At 25.4% G+C, this 27,394-nt stretch overlaps 4 protein-coding genes and 1 non-coding gene across 5 annotated transcripts; 4 read left to right on the forward strand and 1 right to left on the reverse strand.

The window, feature by feature from the left end:
- Positions 1-817: 817 nt before the first annotated feature.
- On the forward strand, positions 818-4,405 carry Bma-basl-1 (biogenic amine synthesis related protein 1, putative; the record flags this gene model as incomplete). The annotated part of the gene is made up of 11 exons (XM_043079874.1): positions 818-940; positions 1,138-1,329; positions 1,476-1,655; positions 1,846-1,980; positions 2,182-2,307; positions 2,474-2,618; positions 2,812-2,929; positions 3,275-3,362; positions 3,788-3,886; positions 3,996-4,097; positions 4,193-4,405. The coding sequence occupies 11 exons, from the start codon at positions 818-820 to the stop codon at positions 4,403-4,405; spliced, it is 1,521 nt and encodes a 506-aa protein (XP_042935808.1).
- A 433-nt stretch (positions 4,406-4,838) lies between these two features.
- On the reverse strand, positions 4,839-6,391 carry Bma-rpl-7 (60S ribosomal protein L7, putative; the record flags this gene model as incomplete). Its single annotated transcript, XM_001896303.2, has 4 exons — positions 4,839-5,047; positions 5,304-5,718; positions 5,882-5,981; positions 6,366-6,391. The coding sequence occupies 4 exons, from the start codon at positions 6,389-6,391 to the stop codon at positions 4,839-4,841; spliced, it is 750 nt and encodes a 249-aa protein (XP_001896338.1).
- A 2,569-nt stretch (positions 6,392-8,960) lies between these two features.
- Bm4321 (Ras-related protein Rab-11B, putative) lies at positions 8,961-10,970 on the forward strand (the record flags this gene model as incomplete). Its single annotated transcript, XM_001902670.1, has 5 exons — positions 8,961-9,000; positions 9,296-9,417; positions 10,110-10,268; positions 10,477-10,668; positions 10,836-10,970. The coding sequence occupies 5 exons, from the start codon at positions 8,961-8,963 to the stop codon at positions 10,968-10,970; spliced, it is 648 nt and encodes a 215-aa protein (XP_001902705.1).
- A 1,362-nt stretch (positions 10,971-12,332) lies between these two features.
- Bm14503 lies at positions 12,333-12,404 on the forward strand. The gene has a single exon. It is a non-coding gene; the product is annotated as a tRNA-Glu (tRNA).
- A 4,400-nt stretch (positions 12,405-16,804) lies between these two features.
- On the forward strand, positions 16,805-25,431 carry Bm2837 (Uncharacterized protein; the record flags this gene model as incomplete). The annotated part of the gene is made up of 4 exons (XM_043079875.1): positions 16,805-16,992; positions 20,208-20,354; positions 23,595-23,724; positions 25,312-25,431. The coding sequence occupies 4 exons, from the start codon at positions 16,805-16,807 to the stop codon at positions 25,429-25,431; spliced, it is 585 nt and encodes a 194-aa protein (XP_042935809.1).
- Positions 25,432-27,394: the final 1,963 nt, after the last annotated feature.

Genomic DNA, 27,394 nt, shown 5'->3' on the forward strand with positions numbered 1-27,394 from the left:
TAGTAAAAGATGAATTTTACATTTGAAATCATTTTGTAAACAATAAACAATAAAGAAAATATTGTCAATAAGCAATGAAAAAATGTTATTTAAAAATGTTTCGGAATATTGTTTACTATTCCACCTAGAATGAGTGATTGCATTTTGCTGCAACTATTCAAAATATTTAAAAATATTTTTCTTATAATCAATCATATCTCATAGTAAAAAAAAAGAAAAAAGAATTTTGATCATGAAAGCAATTTCAAATTATAAAGCTATATTTTCAATAGAGAGAGAGAGAGAGAGAGAGAGAGAGAGAGAGAGAGAAAGAAATATCCATCGATAATGACTGATACTTCCAATGCTATATGGACTAAAATTATATTTCATACCTATAAGAACAATTTGTGAAATTGAACCAAGCAAGGACAATTAGCAGAGAGGATAATTGGCCATGCGACAGTATACTTCCTCAATTTTATGCCTAATTTTAGCTATTTGTCACCGCTTCTAAGAAAAGAGAGTTCGGTTATGCAAATGGCTTGTAGCTAATTCAGAGAGAACTAATTTTATAACTATTTTTATCTTATTGTTTCGTATTATCACATTCCTTATCATAATCTACTGATAAAATATTTACAATCGCTTAGTGATAAGAATATATCATTAATCTAAGATTTAAAAAAATTTATAAATTTTTTTCATAATTAGATTAAATCGATCTTTTGTAGATTTTATTATGCAATTTTGCAAAAAAAAAAAAAACATTCTAATGGTTAACATTTTTCTTATTAATAAAAAGTTTTCTTTTCAGATTTTTTTTTTTTTTTTTGCAATGAATATAAGTGAATTCCGTCAGTATGGTAGACAGATGATTGATTTTATAGCAGATTATTGGGAATCGCTCCGAAAGAGAACTCCGTTACCGGATGTGAAGCCCGGATTTATGAATAAATTGGTACCATTATTGTTTTATAGAAATAGCAAACCATGAAGTATGGTTATGGGCAGAAAGAATACTTTACAGAATTCCGGGCATCTTATTATTTCCTTTTAACACAATGTATTGCAATTTTTGTGAAATTCCATTAAAATCGTTTGAACACCTTATCTGAGGTACCGCAAGATGTTCCTGTCATGGGTGAATAATTTGAGGTACCGCAACATGCACCTGTCATGGGTGAACCGTGGGAGAAAATCTTCAATGATATCGATGAAGTGGTCATCAATTATAACACCCACTGGCACCATCCTCATTTTTTTGCTTACTTTCCAACCGGTATTTCTTATCAGTCTATCATGGGCGATATCCTTAGCGGTGGAATCGCAAGTATTGGATTTAGCTGGGTAAGTTAAACTATTTAAATTAAGTAAATTAAGTTTCAGTTCAGTTTTCACAGTTATGTAAATATTATAAACGAAATAGCATAATTTTCCGGAATTTCTAATTCAAGTAAAAATAGCCATTGATTGATGGCATATAAAATTTCTAGCAGTCATCACCTTCCATGACAGAACTCGAAATTTCAATGACAAATTGGCTAGCTAAAGCACTAGAATTACCGGCAGAATTCCTGAACACCGAGAACGGACCCGGTATAGGAATCATTCAAAATACTGCTAGTGATGCAACTTATTTGGCAATATTAGCAGCCAGAGGACGAGCTGTAGAAGTATTATTATTTGATGAATAATTAATATTTTCATTTTATCTTTTTTTAAACTAAACTCAAATGTTTTTTTTTTCTCTCTCTCCCTCCCTCTCTCTCTCTTGTAGAATCAGAATCGATTGCAGCACAAATTTGAATTGAATTTTGAATCTGAATTAAATCAATTGCAACAATTGCAAATATACTTTTTCAGCGTATCAAAGTATCCGAAGACAAAATCATTGGTCAAGAATTGCAAGTTATTTCAGATGGCACTGGTGAATTATGTTATTATTCATATCATGATGCGACAATTATAAGCAAATTAGTTGCTTACTGCTCGGATCAGGTAATCCTGAAAATTTGACATTAAGAAAAATAATTTAGAGAAAGTAAAAAAATTGAACGGACGAGAAAAGGCATGAAGAGAAGCAAAGAAAATTGAAATGAAAAGAAGGATGTCTCTTTTCTTTAAAAAAATTAAAAAAAGAAAAGTATTTTTTAAAAAAAAAAAAAAAATTATTTATTTGCTAAATAAATTCTATTTAAGGCTCATTCATCAGTGGAAAAAGGTGTTATGTTAGCAGCTATGCGCTTACGAAAATTAAAAACTATACGTGGTGGACCTTTTGATAATTTTTTTGTCAATGCAGAAACTCTTGAAAAAGCAATAATGGTGAGTTTGAAAAGTTAAGGAATTATGGATTTGTTTATTTTTTTTTTTTTTTTTTTAAGGTGTTTAATTATTATCTAATTTGAACTCTCAATTGCTAAAGGATTTTTAACTTGTAAACATGAAAGAAGGAAACAAATAAACAAAAAAAAAAAAGTGAAACTTCAAGATTGATCGTCAGAATGGTTTGGTACCATTTATATTCATTATGACATTGGGTACCACATCAAGTTGTGGAATGGATCCGATAGATAAACTTGGACCAATATGTAAGAGAGAGAACATTTGGATACATATTGATTCTGCATATGCTGGTAAAGTTATTTAAATTAATTTAATTAATTTCAAAAAAAAAAAAAAGTTAAAGTGCAAATTAAATTAAGAAAAAAAAAATGAACTGAAAACTGTTTTTATTTATTTATTTTTTGGTATCGTTGCTATTCCTTCTATTTAAAATATATAATATTAATTTAAAGTAGAAAGTTGAAATTGAAGAGAATATTGCAGGCGCATTTTTACTTTGTCCCGAATATCGTTATTTATCTCGTGGATTTGAATACATTGATTCTTTCAATATGAATGCTCACAAAGCATTACCAATAAATTTTGATTGCTCTCCGATGTGGTATTTATTCTGTTAATTGTCATTCTAATAATTATGACAAATAAATTTTGGAACAAGCATATAATAACAATAGTGATAATAATAATAATAATAATAATAATAATAATAATAATAATAATAATAATAATAATAATAATAATAATGATAATGATAATAATAATAATAAGTAATAATAATAATAATAATAATAATAATGATAAATAATCAAAATCTTTTTTTTGGATGAGAAAGTAAAACCAAAAAAGAAAAGAAAAAGCATCTCTGATACGTTTAAGAAATTTGAATTAATAAGAAAATTTTATTTCTTTTATTTCTTCTAAAATTTATGAGAAATTCGAATTTTAGGTTTAGAAATGGGAAAGAAATATTGAAATACTTTGCAGTAAATCCGATCTATTTAAAATATAATCAAACTTGTGCAACTGATTATCGAGTAATTTCTCTTTTCAATCATACAGTTTACAATAATAAGAAATATAAAAGAGTAATGTTTGAGATTTCAGATTAAGTGTCTTTTTATTTGTAATTTGAAAAAAGAAAAGAATAAGAATAGCTTTACAAATAATATTTTTTTATTATATGTTTTAGCCAAAATCATAATTTACTTATTATCTATTAAAAGCTCTTAGCTATTGTGTTTTACTGCCACTTTTATTAAGATTTTATCACGGAACACAACTAAGCTTTTATATATTCTTTTACATATTCTAACTGATAGTAATTGCTTGGAAGAGTTAAATTTAAAATTCAATTTTAAATGTCCTTTAAAGATTCAATAGTGCATTGACTGTATTTAAAGGAAGTATTGTAAAGAAAAACAGATTAAATCCAACGATGCTTTTTAGATTATAATTTTAGCATTTTCAAATAGCTCTTGGAAGAAGATTTCGATCGTTGAAAGTATGGTTTGTGCTACGAAATTTTGGCATTTCTGGATTGCAGAAGCATTTAAGAAAGGTTTCACTTAAAATTTTCACTTCTGTATGATTCATTTATCCTTCTGAAGGTCAATTTCTTCCTTCCTTTCAGTTGTTAATAATTTTATAACAATCATCCTAAATGACAGATGATTGACCTGGCAAAGAACTTCGAAGCACTCATCCAAGAAGATCAACTGCTTGAACTATTCGTACCACGAACTTTGGGAATGGTATGCTTCCGTTTAAAGGTTTGTTATGTTTCAAAAGAATTTCCAGTCGAATTTTCAAACAATAAAATCGTATTTGCAAGTTATGCAAAATATATTATTATATGTTCATATAGGATTCAACAAATGAGATGAATGAGGAACTAAATCGTAGAATCAACGAAGATCGTCGTATCCACCTGGTAGCTTCCGTTGTTCACGGAATTTATTTCATACGTTTTGCAGTGTGCAGCACATTAACCACATATGAAGATATAAAACAAGCGCACTCGATCATTCATAATTTTGCTAAAGATATACGAAGAGATGCGAAAAAAATATTAAAATGATATGAAACAATACTTGTCGTGAAGTTCAAATATAAATGTATGTTAATTATCTGTTACTTCACTAAGTTCTAAAGATTGTATGGAACACAGAAAACCAAGTTATGCACATGGAAGTGCATTTACCAATATTCCTTCTAAGTAAATGTTGCCAAGAAAAAGCTTGATCTTCACATCCAACAAAATTTTGGATTTATTTTATTTCTTTATTTTCGTCAATAGTCTATAGAACCAAAATCAGCATTTCAATACCAAATGAAATTGAAACTTCAACAGAACTAGAAATTTCCACAGTTTTCTTTTAATGGCAATACTGAATCACCTATTCTCTCCAGCTCCCCAGAACTGATGCAATCAAACTGTGAATTAAAAACTGAATGTAAACAATGTTACCTTTATCAGAAAAATAACAAAAATCACTTTTCAAAACAAAAAATCAAATCATCTTCTTCAGCAGTGCATTTATCTGATCTTCACGATTACCGAAGTCACCACCTTCAACGAAATGATTTGTCTTCTTCGTCCAGCCACCTGACGGATTATTCAATTTGAAAGGCCATAGGAAATTGGTAGCACGCTTGAAATAGGGACCCACACTGAAGATATGATGCACAAGGTCTTCCATACAAATTATATCACATTTTCCTGAAATTTGTTGATAAAGAAAAACAAGAGAAAAATTATTCCAAACATTTCGATGTATTACCTCCAATATTACGAACCCACAATGTGATATATGTATTACCTCCAGTATTACGAATCTTTCTGAATCATTTTCCGTAACTGGTATAAGGCAAAAAAAAAAATCATCTTTGATATATATCTACAGCCTGTTTAAGATTTTGGAATCTTGAAATCAAAATTACTGATAAAAATATATGTACATAACTCGAAAACTTACCAAGCGCACTTTCAACAATAGAGTTGTCCGTAATTGGTATACGTCGACCATTAATTTTCGCGTAACCACGCTTATAGATTAGGTCATGAACCGTTTTCATACTTGGATATCCCCATGCAACATACGGCTCCACAATACGCAACATTTGAAGAGTAGCTTTGTTCAGTTTGATAAAAACGCCATTGTTTATTTGTCGTAAACGGAAGAGTTGCAGAACCTTACGCGGTCGTGGGTGCATTTGGTTGATACCACGAATTCGGATTACGAATGCAAGACGGGCTTCATCAGGAACATAGAAATTGCCTGCTTTTCTAGCTTCACGCTTTAACTGAATTTCTTGTCGCACACGTTGTCTGTGTTCTTTTACATATTTTTCAGCACGCTTGAAAATCTCAAGCTTCTTCTTTCTCGCCTTCTGAAAGAAAATGTGTTGTTCAAGTGCTCCAACGTACGCAACATCACGTAGGGACGCAGAGCTTTTAAACAATTATAAGAACTAAAGAGAATATATTCATGCAAAACACTAGGCAAATGAAAAAAAATTCAGCAAACATTGTTTTAATAAAGCAATAACAAACCAAAGCAAGCTTGGCTTTCCTGACATTCACTTTAGCTCTTTGCTCTGCACGCCGTTTTCTTCGTTTTAGTATTGTCTCCGGCACCACAGGAAGCTTCTTCCTAAAATTTCACAATTAAAATATGATTAATACAGATTAGCCGATGGTCTATAGTACTATAAAGTATCTTTAATGAAAATAGTAGTACAGTACTGACTATAGTAGTACAGTACTGACTACTGACAGAATTAATTTCTTCACCTCATTTCACCACTAATGATTAATTAATTTTGAAATCCCTAATACAACAACCATATTTCGATTATCTGTCCATTATTTGTTTAGCTTTATCCTGATTTATGAAAAACAACAACCAATGAATTTCTGCTCTCTTAATTAGGTTAGTTATTGCGAATAATGACTAAGAATATAAAAATGATTAAGAATCTTTTTTAATTAACTCTTTTTCCAATCAAAGAAATGTTAAAAATAGAAAGATACTAACTCAGTTGTGGTCGACGTGTCTCCCATGTTATCCTGAAACCAAAAAAAATCAATATAGCATACTTAAGACAACAATACACTCTCTGCACTCGAACAGTTTCCACCTCTCCCGCGACAGATGGAAACATTTCCTCCCAATTCATTTCCCAAAAACCAGAACTGTCAAAGTGTTACAATGCAACAAATATGAAAATCATTTGTCTCTTCCACTGAAAATGATACCGTACTTTTTAATTTTAAGATGGAAGAGGAGCTGCGATAACTTATGGAAGAGGCCAAATAAGTAAGAAATTGTTGACTTTAATATTTAAAAAATGTTTTAAGATTAGCAGGAACACTTTTATCTTTTATAGGGCAATTCTTTAAGCTTATAATTTCTCATAATGTGTCATCATGACCTTTTTGTGAAATCATTAATATGCCTATACACATCTAATCATTAAATTAAATTAAATGCCTTATCTCTTATCATAGAGCCTTGCATTATGCTCCATAACATTCATTCAATGATTGTTAGATTTGTTTGTTTTATTTGCTGTAATTTAAAGTGAAAATGTTGAGTAGTTTGTAAGTGATATTTGTCATACGTTTGAAATGAAATTCGATTAAAACACTTAGTTTCTCTCACCGGAAATGTGTTTTAATTGTTGATTGATGTAACAATTTACTCATCTTTCTTTGGCCTTATTTCGAAGAGAATTTTGATCATTTTGAAAGAGCGCTCGTGAGAATGTCTACAACAGTTTTTGCCTGATTATCTGTCCGATCGATGACATCTCAAGCAAGAAGAGAGTGTGTTGTAAACTGGCTGGGTCGGGTCAAGTCGGGTTAAGTTGAGTTGGGTTGGGTTGGATTGGGTTGGGTTGAATTGGGTTCCGTCAGGAGTATCGATGCATAGCAATGCGATAGTGATGTCGCAGTGATAATATGACATCCAGCATACAGATCAATTTGTATTTGGTAAAATAAAGATTTACTTATCACATAAGCAAAGAGATGTTCTTTTCTTTGAATTATTCTCTTATCACTGATTGCTATGTTTATTTCTTTGATAAATAAGATAAATGCTCTGTTTATCATAGTACAGAATAGTAATACAATTATTGATTAATTGTGAGCGATTATTGATTGATTGTCTGCGATTATTGATTCATTGTCTTTTGTGTGATTGCTTGGCAACCATTTGTTTAACTAAGCATAAAGTGGACTATTTAGCAGATAATATTGTTATTGTTCACTGAGATATCTACTCTGAATATCTTTACTTATTCAGTAAAAGGTAAGTAAGTTTCTTAAGATTTTTTTTTTAAGGCTATTTTGTCACTTAAATATCAATTATTAGATATTTTAGATAATATAAGGATTAATATAAGGATAATATAAGGTTCTTCTGTTCAGTAGATAATATAAGGATTAATATAAGGATAATATAAGGTTCTTCTGTTCAGTAGTGTTTACGTATGGAAAGCATAAAAAGCATAATTTTCCATTTTCCCTATCAAAGAGTTTGAAAAGATTTTTAATGAAGATGGTCTCTTTTTATTCAATAAAGTCTAGAATAGAAGAAAAATAAAGATATTTAAAAGTTTGCTTTAATATCACACAGTTCAGCTATTACCTGTACATTTATATTACCTGGTCAGGACACAAGCAGACAAAAGTATTGTACAACGCATATTTTATTGCTGTGAAAGCTTAGTTGAAACAAACATCTGTATCCGTTGTTCAGTAAAAATTAGCGATTTTGTAAATTCGAGAGAAAGTTATTTGATGGCAAAATTTAGATAAATGTTATGAGGTCATTTATTGTTTGTTTTTTTTTTTTTTTTGCCTAGCTTTTAGTATAGATAACATTATTTACTATTCGTGGCGTGTTTTAAATTGTATCAAGATGAAGCGCAAAATGTCACAGATTAAAACAACAAAAGAAAATTGCAATGTGAAATTTGTTTTGCTGGGCGTATTTTTAGTAGGTAGTAGTAGTTGTTGTACTTATATCTGAAATATTTGTTGACAGAAAGCTATTCAAATACATCTTCATTTCATTGGAATTCGTTTTTTATTTTTTTAGTTTTAATTAAATAGAGCTCTATATTAGTTGAACCAGTATTTTGCTCCTGCTCTGTTTTAAGTACTTTGTGACAGAAAAGCTTATCTGTTCGTTCGTACAGTTTGTTGCTATCATTATGTTTTTGAGAATTTCAAGAAAGAAAGAGAAATATTTCCAACTTTTGGTCACTAATGCTGTGATTTCATCCACTAACTTTTGTGTGTACTTTTTTTTTTAGTCCACACTTTTCGATTAATAATTTTGATTTTGACTTCAACAGGAAGCAGTCGTTATTTCCATTAAGTTCATTAAATTATATGAATCGTATTGGAGTTTTCAGGAAAAAAAGTATTTTGTGTTAGTGATCAAGAAATATATGAGAGGGTAAAAAAATGGATGAATTACTTTACTTACTGGTGATCATATAGACTGCAGTACGTGATAATATCTTTTTCGTCAATTCATTTTCATCGTTTACTTCATATAAAGTTTTTTTTATTAACGCTTGTTTATCGTTGCTACTGTTTCTAGAATATCGATAGAAGTATGGGTTCACGTGATGATGAATACGATTACTTATTCAAAGGTTTGTGTTTTCTCTCAAAATTTTCGCTTCTGATTAAGGAAACTAAAAGTACCAGGATATAAGTTTTATTAAATAAATTGAATGTTGTGTTTCGTCCTTGACTTCATCATATCATTTATCTTTCTGTAACAGTATTTGCAGAGATTGTTGTACTTTTTGGGGGGACATGAACCAATTAAAGAAGATGATGCTGAAGCTATTGTAGGGACATCTTATTTCAATATTCTTATTATATGCCATGTTATTGGGAAAAAAAAGTAATATTTCCCATGCTTAGCACAGATTTCTATTGTAGTTGTGTTGATTGGCGATTCTGGTGTTGGCAAATCCAATTTGCTATCACGGTTTACCCGAAATGAATTTAATTTGGAGTCGAAGTCAACAATAGGCGTCGAATTTGCGACAAGGAGTATACAGGTTTGATTTGATGTATAATGAAGTTTGATTCTTGTTTCTAATAAAGAAAGGGGTGATGTTGAGTATTGTCTTGCTTCTTCAATTTTTTATGATAGTTTTCATCTTTAAATTAGATATGGCTGGTCCTAGACATTATTTTATCTACTTTTTTCCATCTTTCCGTAGTCAGTCAAGGTTGATAACAATTCTTTCTGACAGCAATTAATTTATGAAGCATTCATCTTCAACATTTATCGTTTACATATTATGTTTTGGGATAGCTTCTCAATCAAACTATCTATGAATCTTGACCAGCTAAACTTCATGTAACATTACTGGTGTTGATCCTAGTAATAAGACACTTGATATCACTCAACTAAGTAATTTTGCTAAAATTTGGTCGTTTCTACGGAAGTTTTGCTCATATTAGTAAAGAATTGCATTGTTTCAGTATAAAATAAGTGATGCACTGTTATTCATTGCTTTTCACTTTTTTAGTAAATGTAATAGTGAAACAAAGATTAGATTTTGCTAGTAAAAGGATGATTATTTTAATTCAGTCAGTAATATTATGCTAATCATCCAATTTCTTTGCACGAGTTATAATAAATATTGTTCATGTAAATTCATGTAAGGTTCGACTTTAATTCAGTTATATAACTCAACTTATGTATGCTTTATTTTTTCTTTTTCTTAAATATTTTAAATTATAGGTCGAAGGAAAAACAGTGAAAGCTCAAATATGGGATACAGCAGGACAAGAAAGATATCGAGCAATAACGTCGGCATATTACAGAGGTGCTGTTGGTGCGCTTTTGGTGTATGATATTGCTAAGCATGTTACGTATGAAAATGTTGAAAGATGGCTCAAGGTGTGTTTCTCTTTTCTCTGTGACAGTCTTCATTATTTCTTAAAGATGAAATACTTATATTTGTTGAAACATCTCTCCTATGCACCAACGCTTTGAAGAATAGCAAACTATCAACTTCTCATTGTCAGGTGCCACTTAGGGTTAGGTTACTACACTCAGTTCTTAATAAATCTACTCAGCATTGTAGGTTAGAGTATAATTTTTCCAGGAATTACGTGATCACGCAGACCAAAATATAGTAATAATGTTGGTTGGAAATAAAAGTGATCTACGTCATTTGCGTGCAGTGCCTACAGATGAGGCGAAAGCTTATGCAGAAAAAAATCAGTTGTCATTCATTGAAACTTCTGCACTCGATAGCACTAATGTGGAGGCTGCATTCACCAACATTTTGACTGAGGTAATTAACTAGTACTTTGTGAATGGGATTTAATGAAAATGAAGATATAACTTCAAAATTATCAGATTGGTTGAACAACGTAAGGATTAAGTGATTTGTTATATAAAGCTGCTCCATCTTGATATTTTCCAAGTCTGTTTCATAAGAATTATATATGCTATTTACAGATCTATAAATCAGTATCCGTGAAACATGTTGGTGGTGATAATCGGGCTGCAATCTCTACACCAGGCTCGAATGGTATAGTAATATCGCCAACAGCTGAGCCTCAAACTAAAAAGCAGTGCTGTTCCAGTCTGTGATCCACGCAGACTCCCTTCCTTCCCACCATCCAAAAAAGTAGCAATAGTTATTTACGGGCTTGGCGGTTCCTTTTAGTATCTCTGTCCATCTTTTTCGTTTGTTTGCGGCTTTCATTTTTACCTGGAACAGGACAGATTCACTTCTTATTTGTTCTTTTTTTTTTCTTTGTTACCCGTCCATTATAATTGTAATCTTCAAAATGCTTTACAGAGAGATCTTTCGTACTGTCGTAGCACATCTGTAGGTTTGTTGTGCCGCGGTTTATAGTTTTCTTTCCCTGGATTAATTTTGTACATTGAAGGTAAAATAAAGATATTTGAGCAGCATACACAGAAATCCTGAAAAAACAACATTTTCCTGACTGTATAATTGAGGTAATATATAGGACCGTCATGCTTTATACTGGAGTAGGTCAGGCAATCGATCGTCGCTGAAAACGTTTCAGAATCCACTTGCCTTAACCATTTGTCCGTTCATTTTTTTTTTTATCCGATTACATTTGTAATGAAAATGTGATTTACTATTATTCCTGTTTTTTTTCATCGAATATTTCCTTATAAACTCTATCTTTTCATGTTCTTTACATTGTCATTAATTTTTTTGAATCATACATACAAAAGAACAAATTTACCATTATCATCTTTTTCTTTCTTTTATGTGTGAAGGGAGTGGATCGATGAAAATACAGAATAAGTTTTACTTCGTTTTATAGAGATATGATCAAGAGTAAAGTGATCAATCTTTTTTCTTTTCCCTTCCTGCCTAATACATAAATTTCATTTTCATTTGCAAATAAATAAATGTTCAACAAATGCGTTTATGTTCATTTTTCAAGCCTTATTTTAAACTAAATTAATAAATCTATGACTGCAAAAGATCATTTTATATTATCTTTTTTCCGTTACATATATTTATCATCTATCATTTGCATCATAGAAAAGGTTACTCATAACCTTGTAACAATATTATAACCTTTATAAGTAAGCAGTTTATAATAAAAAGACTCATCTATTGTTCATCATTTAATTGCTAATAATAAGTGATTAATTTTTCATTTATAAAATTTTTATTCATCTTAACAGTGCAATATGTTCATATGATCAAAATAGTATGAATATATTTTAATATTTAATATTGTTGATTCCATTAAGAGATATCGATCTAAAATGCCATAAAATGATGAATGAGATAAGATGTATGACAGATCAGAGTTGAATGAATCATTCATTGGTCTAAATGAATATGAGAATTGATCAAAGATGAGATTGAATGCTATACAAATCGTTTTAGATCTGATTTGACCTGAATTTAAATAATTTCATCTACTATCACAGAATAAAATGAAAGCAGTCGTTGTGCAATCCGTTGTGGTCTAGTGGTTAGGATTTGCGGCTCTCACCCGCAAGGCCCGGGTTCGATTCCCGGCAACGGAAGCAGACGTTTTGCAATTTGTAAAATTACTATTACCGAAAAATCTTTCTCGGAAATCAAAAATACTCCAAATTTTATTATTCATTCAGGTCAAGATAAAATGTTTGAAAATATTGCTTTTGAATTAGTTTACAGTTTTAATTTATAATTTTCAATTTGTTAATTCGTGATTTTAATGCTTTAAGTAAAATTGTTAACATTACTAAAATTTAGTTTTAGAGTTGCTTGTATTAAAATAAAAAAAAAAAAACTTGTTTTTGAAGGCAATGGCAAACGAATGAATTATTTTTAAATTCTATTTGCAAGAACTATTTAGATATGATAATTTCAACTTTTCTTGATCTATTTGGATTAAAATGATCTGATCATTACGAATTTTCTATCTTTGATGGGAAAATATTTTTTGCAATTGGTAATGCATAAGAATGCAATGAAATGACACAATTCTCAGTGTTTCATTAATGTGTGTACAGTAGAAATTTGTATGAAAACGATAAAGACATTATCATCAAATAATTTAAGGAAAAATTTTTGTGGGACAGAAATGATGAAAATGGTACAATTCCGCTTTTATTATATCAGTGAATGTGTTCTGTTGTCAAATTTAAACTCTAATCTGTTATTGGAAACAATTCTTACATTCCATGTGTAAATCTCGGGAATGTTTGTAAAATAGAATGAATTTAATGGTATAAAATTTAATGCAATAAATTTAGCAAATACTTAAATTTCTAAAGTAAACTAAAATGAAAATAGTTATCAGTAAAAAAAAAAAAAAAATTCCTTTGAATAGTAAACAATAATGTAAATTTAGTGATAGAGTTGAATGTTTCAAATTTTAATGTTTATACTTTATTCTATTTGATAATTTATTTCAAATTAATAATTGCATGAAAAAAAAAAAATTTAACAAAAGAAAAAGAATGCTTAAAAAAGCGAAAATTGAAATGTGAGATTTTATTACTGTTATTTTTCGAGACAAACTAATTTTACAATTATTTCACAAATGAAATTATTATATCAGTGAAGCAAATTCATTTCTTCATTGATTGAATTAATTAAATAATTAATTAATTAATTTTTTTCCACCTGGAAAATATTTATTTGATTAAGCGTGAATGAAATGAATTACTGTTTTATTTCTCTTCCTGAAAATGCTGTTCTTTGATCTCTTCTTTTTTATTTTTATTTTTATTTTTTTTGTGGAATAATTTTTCATTTAAGAATGATTCTTGTTTGTTTCACTAAATTGATTAAATTTGATAGGAACGATTACGGTAACTTCCGTTTTACTTTTTAGCAATAGCAAATTTTTTCCCTCTCTCTCTCCCTCTCTCTCCCTCTCTCTCTCTCTCTCTCTCCGTCATTGTTTTTACCTTCTCATTTAGCTGCAATGTAAATTAAATTTAACATTTTGAAAAACATACTGCTTTTGCATGTAAAACAATATTGTAAAAAATATATTTTGTATGATTCGTTGACAATTTAATTTCAAATTTCAATTACTATTAGTATTATTGATCTAATAAAAGAAATATGATGGATATAATAGATTTTGAGTATATTTCGTTGACAGTTCTGTTGACAATTTTGTTTTGATTAAAAAAAATGCAATAATTTGGAAAGGAAATTAGTTATTTACAACTTTTTTTTTTTTATATTTTTATATATTTAGACTTTTAAATGATGTAAAAAAAATTTACAAAAAAAAAAAAAAATAGGTGTGGAAGATTTAAATTATTTTAATATAAAGTATGAAATGAATCATTGTTATTGATAATGTTCATTTAAAATTCAAATAAAATATTAAAAAAAAAAAAAAAAAGAAATATATATATTTTCCAGTTTATATGTGATATTAACATTCCAATATAAAATAATTGATAAAAAGACAGAAAAGTAAACAAAATATTAATGAAATAATATGTAATCATATTATAAAATTATGTTTTTTCAAAATTTTTATAGTGATTTTATATTTGAATTCATGAAAATTCATCATTTCTTCATAATTTCCATTTAATTATTTGTCACCCATTTTAAATAATTTTATTAAATGTCACTTTCATTTGTTTGTTGCATTGTTTACAACACAAAATAATTGTTTAAATGAGAATATTTTATCAAAAAATTTTAATTTAAAGTTTTGTTATCAAATAAACATAAACAAAACTTTTTCATACTAATACTAAATATTATAATTTATTCTTTCTTTTTTTTTTTTTTACCTAACAATTTAATTAATTTCTTCATTTATTATCAAATTTCGTATCAAAAAAAAAAAAAAAAAAATTGTTGAGCAAATCTTGCAAAAATATCCTTCGATCAGCATTGCTCCGTTAATTTCTACCTTTGTGGCGCCAATATTTGTCATTTATGGAGACAAAAAAGAAAGAAATTATTGGTTGCAATGAACTTCGAGAATAACGAGAGTAAACTTTTTTACCTTTTCTTTTTCATATATGTATAATTATGTAAAAATCATTTTAAAATTAAAAAAAGAAAAAAAGTTATACTATTAAAAATTAAAAAATTGATATCAATAAGTTAAAAATGTAATAATTTATAAGCTAAAAATATCTAATTTAAATCATTTATGTGAAATTTATATAATAGTGGCGGAAAAAAAAAGTTTATTTAATTAATATTTAAATATCAAATTTAACAACAAAAGAAAAAAGAAGAAGGGGACACTTTAATGATGACCTTGTTTTTTTGAAGGATTTAAATCATTCAATAAATGTAATAAACATTTTTCTCTGCCACTTTTCTATTTTTTATTATTTTTTTTTATTTTAAACTATCATTTATGTTTATTATAGTTTTTAATAATAACAACTCAAATGTGCATTTAAATTTTACATTTTCACTCAATAATTCATACATTTGCGCATTTTTCACATAACATTTATACTGTTTAATATTCAAAGTGACAAATGAGCATAATTAAAATTTTTTTTCTTTAAATTTTCACATTTTAGACTTAAACATTTAAATTTATTAAATTATCTAATTTCATTGATATGTGAGCTAATTTTTTCAATGCTTTAATTAATACTGTCAATGTGAAAAATAATAATAATAATAATAATAATAATAATTGAAATATCTTGAAATTAAAAATTATTAAATTTTATGATTAGAATGAAACAAAATTTTTTTGATAATCAACGAATTGTTATTATTATTATTTCAAGTGATGCAGTTAATGTCATATACAAAAATATCGAAAGATAAAAGATTCTGAGAAAGATGACAATTCAAGAATTTCAGTTTAATAATAATCAAGAAGACAGCTATCCCCATTTAAATAATCATTTGACTCAAAATTGAAATTGGAAATTGAAATAGATATGAAAAAAAGTGAGTAAATATTTTTGGAGAAATTTTTTTATATGCTATATTACACTAATTAATTTTTACTTTCAGAGATATATGTATGATTGAATTGAATCAAACTTTAAATGAATTATTCATTTTTTAATTTTATATATTTTTTAATTTTTATAAATTAACAGTTTAATCAACAAATATTGCCTCAATTATTGAATTGAAAGACTAAATTAAAAGGCTTAAAAAGCTTATATTTCAGTAATTTTTATTTCAAAACAATTTCAACTAATCTCAATTCTTTTTGTATTTATCATTAATAATACCATCATTATTACTGGTTTGCTTACCCATTCATACAAGAGAAGAACTGAATAACACAAAAATACGGGTGGGTAGAAAATGGGTAAATATCATTCATCAGTTTCACGGGTGGCAGAGAGATTTCCGCATAATAAATTGCCTTCGGTTACATCCCTTCTTTTCACTAACGAGGATTACTAACTACAATGATAATTACGATCACAAATAATCAGCTCATATCTTCTCACAAACAGAAATAAACTGTCAAAGAGGGAGAGAGAGAGAGAGAGGGAGAGAGAGAGTTAAAGGGGACAGTGTTAGAACATTGAACGAAAGTTTGTTCATCCTCAAAATTCCTTTAGAAATTTGATTTCTACACGTAATGAGAGAATGATATTGAAGACACGAAAACAAAATTCCATGAAATGCTGCTCCTCTCTGACTCCGACAACACCGCCTGAATCTCTCTGCATCACCGCCTCCGATTTTGTCGAACGAATCTGAACTAAAAGATAATAGTAGTTAGTATTTCTCCGCAACTTTTCTTCGAATACTTTCTAAGGTGTATACTTGTCACCGATGATCAGTACCGCTGTCTGTCTGTCTGTCAGCCAAGTTATGCACCATTTGCAATCAACATAAGTGTCACCAACCACTGTCAACAACAACAACAGCAATAGTAGCAGCAGCAGCAGCAGCAACAGCAGTAGCAGTAGGAAGAAGGAGCGGTAGCTGCTATACCATTACCGCCCACAAAAGTATTGTTATCATGCGATTGTCGTTGATCGCTTGTGTTGGACTCATTATCCTATCATCTTCTATTGCTTCCGCACAGGAAACTTCAGCGGAACCAACCGACGAAAATACAACTGAAAATGCGGAATTATCACCATCATCATCATCGGAATGTCATGCTAACGAAATCTTCAATGGTAAAACATGCAAATGCGCTCCTGGGTAAGTTTCCACTCATACATCGGAATAATAAAGAAATTAAATTGAATGTTGAAATAATGAACTGATCAGACTTCCTCAAATGCATTGTATACTACTAACCTGAATATCTACCCGAGAGATCTCAGTTCCCTAACAAATTAATTCCTTCCCTTAATCATTTCACACGGATATCGCAATAATAATAATAAAAAGATAATTTGATCACAATATTATGATCATCATAGATAATTTATTGCCATTTGGGCAAAGGATTGTCATCAGAAATGGATCATCTCAATTGATAAATAATGAATATTACAGTTTCGTCATGAAATCATTATCACTATTTAATGTGATGATTAAATCACTGTCAATGTTATCATTGCTTTTGCTATTGTTTATTACTATTAACAATTACTTATTATCATTATTATCATCACTACTTATTATTACTATTATCACCATCATTTAATTAATTTATTATTATTATTAATTATTATCATATTGTTATTATTGTAACTATTTTTACTAACATCATTATCACTATTATTATCATTGCTGCTACATTATTATTATTATTATTATTATTATTATTATTATTATTATTATTATTACAATTGTAAATAAGTACTTTACGGGTTGCTGTGTTCATTTTTTTTTTACTTACATTATGTAATTTAAATCTTGAATTATTACACATTATTACATTTGACAGTGCTAAAAATGTATCTTTTGTCATCATTGAAAAGTGTATTTCCATTAATTTTCATCATTTAGCAATTTCAACATTCTACCGATCGATTAATAATTTCCATTCCTTATTTATTTATTTAATTTTTTTTTTTATTTGATTTAATTAAATATTCAAATCCATTATTACTAAGGACTAATTCGATTATTTAAATGGCGAAAAACTAATGTAGCATCGTTGATAATTTAATTTTGTTTATTTAAAACATCGAATAGATCCGCTTTAAAATTTTTGAATAGTTATACTCGAATGATTGTTAATTTCTAAACGTTAATTTCTTTCACACAAAAAAAAAATGATTGCGTCAAATGTGACATTAAAATAAGCTTTTAAATCTTCAAAGTTTAATTCAAGTAATGAAGAATGACGATTACTTCAATTGTTTGACTTTGCCTTTGAAATTTTTGCAATCAATATTACAGGTGTAATCTGTTCAGGTTATTCACGATTTTTATTTACCCACAATTTGCATTGTATTTACCCAAGAGTAAGATAATACATAAGAATTAATTCTTAGAATTATTGATTTGAGAGAAATTTCACTTTTTCCTACAATGAATGTTTCACGAATTTATTTTCAGTTGCATTTATTATTGGACAAGAAAAAAAAAAAAAGAGAAAAATAAAAGGAAAAAAAAAAGTGAAAAGCGGGAAATATAAAACTTCCTTGAAAGTAATTTCGATAGGAATTTTCATTTCAGTGTAAACTTGTTTGTTTGAATTTATCAAAACTTTTTTTTTTTTCACTTTAGCAGAACCAGTTTACTTGTGATTTGTTTGTAATTGCTGCTGGTATTTTATTTCCATTCAGATAGCAAAACAAAATTCTGTATGAAATGAAAAATTTCTTTGTTTTAAAAAAAAAGCGATTATTTTGAATTAAAAATAAAAAAAATTTTTTTTTTTTTTTACACATTAAAATTAATTTTTCAAGCATATTTTAGGATAATTTTTGATAACAATAAGCCATTTTTTTCATTTGATATTAAACTATTACTTTATATTTTACCAGTAGAAATACCTTATATTTAAAATTCATGTTTAATTTAGGTTGAAAAAAGAAAAACAAGCAAACAAATAAATAAACAAATATGTTTGATGATTAATTTTAGTCCTAAATGATTTAATTAATTTGAATTTTAAGCTAAAAACTTCTATGCACATTGATGTTTGTATGTAAAAGAAAATTTTTGAAATGAAAGAGAAAAAATATATATATAATCGTTAATTATAATAATATTAATTTATGAAATTATGGAAATTTAGAAAAATATCACTCACTGAGATTAATTAATATATTTTTTTTTGTCACCGAAAGTTTTTATGATGTGACATCCTCAAGCAATGTGACATAATTTTTTTTTAAGATAGGAAAAAAGCATTATTTCATTATAAATTAGAACTTTGATTTTCGTTTTTTTATTTTTTTTTTCGTTTTTGCACTTATTTAATTAAACGATTACTTTATGTAAATTTAAAATTTTAAATTTCAATCGATTAATGAAGATTATATTCAAATATATGAATGAAATGAAATAAGCGAAAGATAAGTTTAAATTTAGAGCACTAAAGTAAATCGAAATTTTTTTTTAGATAAATATAAACGATTATTTGTGAGTTTTCTTTTCAAATGATTTATTTCAAAATTGATCCATCTAATTTTAATGATAGATTAATTACATAGTTTGATTGAAAATGAATACCATAGGAGAGGAATCTCTTCTTTCTCTCTCTCTCCCTCTTTCTCTCTCTCTCTTTCATGAAATTCTACTACAATAATTACGTCATATGATGACAACTATTTTAAAATATGAATTGCAAAGTGCAAATTTTGTCAATTGAGAGCATTTGATGATCATATAATTGAGAATTAATTTTCTAATCATTATAAAATATTTATTTCTTTCTATTTATCAAAAAATTTAAGATAATAAAAGTTTATTCATTTAAAATTGTAAATTTTCTCTACAAATTTGTCAATTTTTTTAATGTTTGTAATAACAATGATACTTTGAGCAAAAATTAAAATACAATTAATTTTTGCTTTCATTTTCATTTTTTTTTTTTTAAAATATATTTTATTTATTTTTTGGGTCAATTATCATTTCAGAGCAAATTTCTAACTAATACAAATAACGAAAAGATTTTTATATGTGTCAACTATTTATTACAAATCGTTCTAAATCACAGCACAAATCCTTTTATTATCATTTCTCTTACAAATTAATCATTTATGATTGAAAAGTTGAATTTATGATATATTTAATCAGTTAGATTAAAAGATTTAATAATCACACTAATTACAATGATATTATCAACGAATGATAATTAATAGCTAATAAATAGAATTTATAAAATAATAAAACCGAATTGTTTTGATTTAAACTGAAATTATGAGTAATTTTAAAAAATAAAATAGTGTTAAATGCATTATCATTTTAAAAAAGTAACAATAAAAAAAGAAAACTCAATGAATGATTTATAGGTATTTTATGAAATCAGATAAAGAATCAAAGTTGCGATGTGAAGATGAATGTGAAGAAGTTTACTTCACGTTTTTCACGTACGGTGCATGCGTGAATGATATTTACGGACGTTTACCAAAGAATGCACAATCACAGTGTAATTTACGGTATTGTATTTTCTTATTGAAAATTCAATCAAATTAATTTATTCATTCTTAAATGTATGAATCAAATCTATTTGCAATTTTAATTTTTTAATTATAAATTTTTTATTTGAATTATTATTGCAAAAATTTGCATATTGTCTTTGTATATTTATCTTAGAAGAATGATTGAATTCTTTTAATTAGAATTCATCCTTAATGTCTAATATGCGTAAAGAAGAAATTAATAGAAAAAAAAAATCAAAATTTTAAATTTAATAGAGTGAAATATTTTTCATACATACAGACTGTAATATTCCACGTGTTGCTTTACGTCAGATCACGCATAGATTAATGAATAGATCTAATCCGAATAGATTTACTAATACATATTAAATAAATTCGAATAGATTTACTAATGGATATTAATTAAATTCGAATAGATTTACTAATATATATTAAATAAATTCGAATAGATTTACTAATGGATATTAATTAAATTCGAATAGATTTACTAATAGATATTAAATAAATTCGAATAGATTTACTAATAGATATTAAATAAATTCGAATAGATTTACTAATGGATATTAATTAAATTCGAATAGATTTACTAATATATATTAAATAAATTCGAATAGATTTACTAATGGATATTAATTAAATTCGAATAGATTTACTAATATATATTAAATAAATTCGAATAGATTTACTAATGGATATTAATTAAATTCGAATAGATTTACTAATATATATTAAATAAATTCGAATAGATTTACTAATGGATATTAATTAAATTCGAATAGATTTACTAATATATATTAAATAAATTCGAATAGATTTACTAATGGATATTAATTAAATTCGAATAGATTTACTAATAGATATTAAATAAATTCGAATAGATTTACTAATAGATATTAAATAAATTCGAATAGATTTACTAATAGATATTAAATAAATTCGAATAGATTTACTAATAGATATTAAATAAATTCAGATAGATTTACTAATAGATATTAAATAAATTCGAATAGATTTACTAATAGATATTAAATAAATTCAAATAGATTTACTAATGGATATTAAATAAATTCGAATAGATTTACTAATATATATTAAATAAATTCGAATAGATTTACTAATGGATATTAATTAAATTCGAATAGATTTACTAATATATATTAAATAAATTCGAATAGATTTACTAATGGATATTAATTAAATTCGAATAGATTTACTAATATATATTAAATAAATTCGAATAGATTTACTAATATATATTAAATAAATTCGAATAGATTTACTAATGGATATTAATTAAATTCGAATAGATTTACTAATGGATATTAATTAAATTCGAATAGATTTACTAATAGATATTAAATAAATTCGAATAGATTTACTAATAGATATTAAATAAATTCGAATAGATTTACTAATAGATATTAAATAAATTCGAATAGATTTACTAATAGATATTAAATAAATTCAGATAGATTTACTAATAGATATTAAATAAATTCGAATAGATTTACTAATAGATATTAAATAAATTCAGATAGATTTACTAATAGATATTAAATAAATTCGAATAGATTTACTAATAGATATTAAATAAATTCAAATAGATTTACTAATGGATATTAAATAAATTCGAATAGATTTACTAATAGATATTAAATAAATTCGAATAGATTTACTAATAGATATTAAATAAATTCAAATAGATTTACTAATGGATATTAAATAAATTCGAATAGATTTACTAATATATATTAAATAAATTCGAATAGATTTACTAATGGATATTAATTAAATTCGAATAGATTTACTAATATATATTAAATAAATTCGAATAGATTTACTAATGGATATTAATTAAATTCGAATAGATTTACTAATATATATTAAATAAATTCGAATAGATTTACTAATGGATATTAATTAAATTCGAATAGATTTACTAATAGATATTAAATAAATTCGAATAGATTTACTAATAGATATTAAATAAATTCGAATAGATTTACTAATAGATATTAAATAAATTCGAATAGATTTACTAATAGATATTAAATAAATTCAGATAGATTTACTAATAGATATTAAATAAATTCGAATAGATTTACTAATAGATATTAAATAAATTCAAATAGATTTACTAATGGATATTAATTAAATTCGAATAGATTTACTAATATATATTAAATAAATTCGAATAGATTTACTAATAGATATTAAATAAATTCGAATAGATTTACTAATAGATATTAAATAAATTCAAATAGATTTACTAATGGATATTAAATAAATTCGAATAGATTTACTAATAGATATTAAATAAATTCGAATAGATTTACTAATAGATATTAAATAAATTCGAATAGATTTACTAATAGATATTAAATAAATTCAAATAGATTTACTAATGGATATTAAATAAATTCGAATAGATTTACTAATAGATATTAAATAAATTCGAATAGATTTACTAATAGATATTAAAGCAAATGGTATTCTAAGTTTTTTAAATTTAAATTGCAGAAATAATTTAATAAAAAAAAAAAAAACAAATTACTAACACTTTTTTTGTCCTATGAATAATATTTGTTTAAATGATTCATCATATTGAATTAATTTTAAAGATTTATTTTAAAATTTTAAAATCTAAAGTGAATAATAGGAAATTGAAATTAAAGAATTTTTTTTAAAGAAATTTAATTGACAAACATTTCATACTTTATTTATCATTATTTTTTACTTGTAATATCAGCATTCTAATATGAGCTAATTAATTCTTTAAAATTCCCTTTAAAAAATGAAGAAAAAAAAAATGCAAATAAAACAATTTTAATTACAATTAACAAATTAATAGATAATTTTATATATTCCATTTTATGCCAATAATCAGTATTACTTTAATAAATATTTTGTTTACTAATAATTCTAGGTTTTTTTGTTTATAGAAAGTGTCTTATAGAAAGAAATTTTATTTTTGAAAAATTCATAAATTTTAAATTGAAAAAGTTATAAATTTAAAAACCAAACATACTTACTGCTAGATATTATTATTATTATTTAGCTGTCTTAATTTACTTAAGTAATTGCATATTTACGGACAAATTATCATTGTTATAACTTCAATTATTGACATCTAATTAATCCGTAACTTTTCAATTTTTTTTTTTTTAAATTTTAATTTTACTCCCAAAAAAAAAAAAAAAAAAAAAAAAAAAAATTTATGAAATGAAATTATTGAAGATGTGGCATGAGAATTCGTACTTTGGCATCCATTGGTATCTTTTTGACATTTGCTGCAGCACTTGCAACTCTTATCTTTACCTTACCTCTTTGTGTCACCACCTGTTTGTCATGTTTAAATGCGCGAAAGGTTTGTTTATTTGTTTATTTTTTTTTTTTTTTTAATCATTTTAATATATAATTTTTAGAAACATTTCATTAATAATAACTGTATCATTTTCAATTTCTTATCATTTTTTAATCATTTATTCAATAAATGATTTCTTTCTTAGATATTTACAATAAGTTATTAAACACTTATTACTTGTTTATGTTAAAGAAAAATCTTTTTTTTTTTTTAAATTTTTAAATTTTTGTTATTATTATTAAAATTTGGATCAAATTATTATTAATATTTCTGTTAATGTTTGAATTCTTTTTTTTTTTTTTTTTTTGTTTTATCTTTAATCAATTGACACAATTGTTTTATCATTACTAAAAAATTTTTGAAATATTTGCAATTTTGTTTTTATAACAAAAATTCATTTTTTTACATTTTCATTTATCTTTTTTTTTTTTTTTTCTTTTTTAAAATGAAAAATGAACATAAATGTGGAACATTTTACCAAAACTAGAAAATGCTATCTTTTTTTTAAATTTTTATTTTACCCAAAAATGTTGCATTACGACAATTAGCAATCATTCGTATAAGAAATTTAGCAAATTTTATGGATTTTTTTTATGCTAACATAAAATTATAAAACAAATTTATTTTCTTTTTTTTTTTTTTTGTTTTCAAATTTTCATTGAATTTATCATTTATATTTGAAAAAAAATAAGAAATAAATAAATAGCAGATAATAATGAATAATAAATATTTTTAAACATTTATTTTATTAAAAAAAGAATTTTTAGTATTACTTTATAATTTTATATTTTCCAAAATTTGCATATTTATCAAATAAAAAGAAATTTTATGAAGGAATTTCAATTAGTTGCAACATTACATTAAACCATTTTTTTTTCTTAAAGTATTATTGTTTGGAAACCGTTTATCATTTTATCTTATCAGTTGTAGTGATTAATGATAAAATGCATGAAGTATTAACAACATTTCATGGGTGACAAATAAATTATTTATGAAAAATGTCACATAGACTCGGTTCACTCTAAAATTGAAAGAATTTTTAATGATTATTCTCAGATTTAAATATTTAACAAATCTGACAATCACTTTTATATTTTATTTCTTATTTTAATGCTTAGTTTATATTTTTAAAAAAAAGAGATACCATTATATTTCGGGTTTTTAAAATCTGATAACAATCATTAAGTAATATATTTTATTTCCTTTTCTCGATGTTTTTTTTTTTTTAAAAAAAAAAAACTCGTTTTGATTTTTTATTTATACTTTAAGATAGGAAAATAAACTGAGAGAGAGAGAGAGGTAAAGAGGAAAACGAACAAAGAATGATATAGCAGGAATGGTTGAAGTATGATGCAAAGATCATTTTTATTCATTCCCGTTTTTTTTTTTTTTTTTAATTTAATTCAAATTTAAAAAATTCTCTGACTAGTTTTTATTTTTTTCCAATAAATATATTAGTCATTAAAATTTATTTATATAAAGCTTTATCAATAAGCATAAAACAAATAACAATTAATAGTTTACTCATTACTTAAACTATATATTATTATTTTGTTTTTTTTAAATTCATTTTTTAAAAATTATTTTTAGGCTAATAAAACAGCAAAACGAGTTTTTATTGAGGCTCAAAATCAGCCATACAAGGAGCAACAACTTCAAACTCTTCCATATAATCCATATGCTTATTGGCCATATTATGGACGAGCATGAAAATGAGCCTAGTCGATTAATTAATTGTTTAAATCATATACGATTATTATACTATTCCACATTAACTTTACTACTACTTGTGATACTGTATGCCAGAAATGATGTGATAATAGACTGGTCATAAAAAATAGGTTGACAATTTACTAGTATCAAATTGTCATCTCATTGGCCAAAACCTCATGTACACACAGACATATATATTTGTTGGCTCTTAGTATAAACAATAATTGTCATTCATTGAAATTTAAAAAAAAAAAACAAAAAACAAAACAAAAATACTAATTATATATGCTCAAATATTATGCTTTCTTGTAATTTTCGATTTGCATTATTATTATTTTTTTTCCATTTTTTACAATTGTAATTAACAAATTAAATTTTTTGAAAGAATTGTAAATTTGAAAAGTAAATTAAATAATTTTCATGTAATCCTCGTATTTTAGCGTTCATTATTCTTCCACTTTTTTTTTTTTTTTTTTAAAAAAAAAAGAAGAAATGTAAAAATTAAATTAAATATCTCTGCTTGTGTCATAAAGTATTACTTGTAGAAATATTGGAAAAAAAAATTTTTTTGTTTTTTTGAAATCAATCATTTCAATTCGATTTTGATATTAGCAATAGTTGCAGTAACAATTAAATAAACTTTTTAGTTAGATGAACCAAAAAAAAAAAAAGAATAGAAATGTAAAATTCTTGATTAAACTTAATTTAATTTACTTTTTTACTCTCAATTTACTTTTACTCTTTATTTTGCTGCTACTAAATTTAAAAATTTTTAGAATTATGTATAAATAAAATCCACGTATCTTACTTCCTTTCACGTATTTACCTTTCCTGAAATTGTATAAATTATATTTTAAAAAGTAAGAGAGATACTGCTACTATTTGTTAAAATAATTGAGAAATGAAAATTGTTAACATTTCTTATAAGAAGGAAACAAAATAACCATATTTTAACATTTAACTTTAACTTATGCATTCGTTCGTTAAAATGAAACATTTCCGATTTAACGATTAATCAGGAATGTGTACCGGATTTGAAATAAATGAAATAGCAATTTTATGTGATAAGATGAAATGATAACGTTTTTAGAAAGTTTTTTTTTTTTTTCTTATTTGGAATGAAATGAATGTTTAAAGTCGCTAAAAACATGTTTTCAATCTTTTTTTTTTTTTCTTCCATCCAAATAATTTTTAAAAGATGGAAATGAAAGATAGTAAAACGATGCGATTTTCTTGATGAATTAAATTATTTATTTATTTAATTAATTTCTAATTATTATTTACTAAATGTAAAGCACATAATTTGCATAATTTTCATTTTATCTAACTTTTAACAATTAGCTATACTTACTTAACTAGCAGACATAAAGAAATAAAATAACTGAAATTTCTATTAAACTTTGACCTTTTACTTACTTACTTACTTACTTACTGCTCATCTCACTGTTGCATAGAAATCGATGAAAGTAAAGTTGCATTTTTATCAATTAAACAACATAATCTATTCGTATTTACCTGTACAGGTAAACAATAGAAACCTAATTAAGCTCAAAAGAAGAAAAAAAAATTGTATAAATTAACATTCGAATTCCATTTGAATTCCACTCTCTGCCAATCAATAATTCCATTTTTTTTTTGATTAATGTTTTTAATCTGTAGTGACATAGAATAACCTAAAAATTTTGATTTGTTTTCATCAATTATTTTAATCAATTCAATAAATTTCTCTAAAATATTAATCAATTCAAGAAATCGTATATTTATTAAAAGTTCAACAAAAATTGAAATTGGGTCAAATATCGATTGAAACTGCTCAATGAGAACAAAAATTCAAATTGGAACAACATTGATGCTCAATAATAGAAGAACAAATTATTGAAATTGAAAAATTTAATAAAAAAGTTAACTAACTCATTTGAATATGAAATATTGCAAATAAAATAAATATTTTATTGTGTAA

The sequence above is a fragment of the Brugia malayi genome (genome assembly GCF_000002995.4).
Source record: "Brugia malayi strain FR3 genome assembly, contig: Bm_v4_Chr3_scaffold_001, whole genome shotgun sequence".
Taxonomy (NCBI): Eukaryota; Metazoa; Nematoda; class Chromadorea; order Rhabditida; family Onchocercidae; genus Brugia; species Brugia malayi.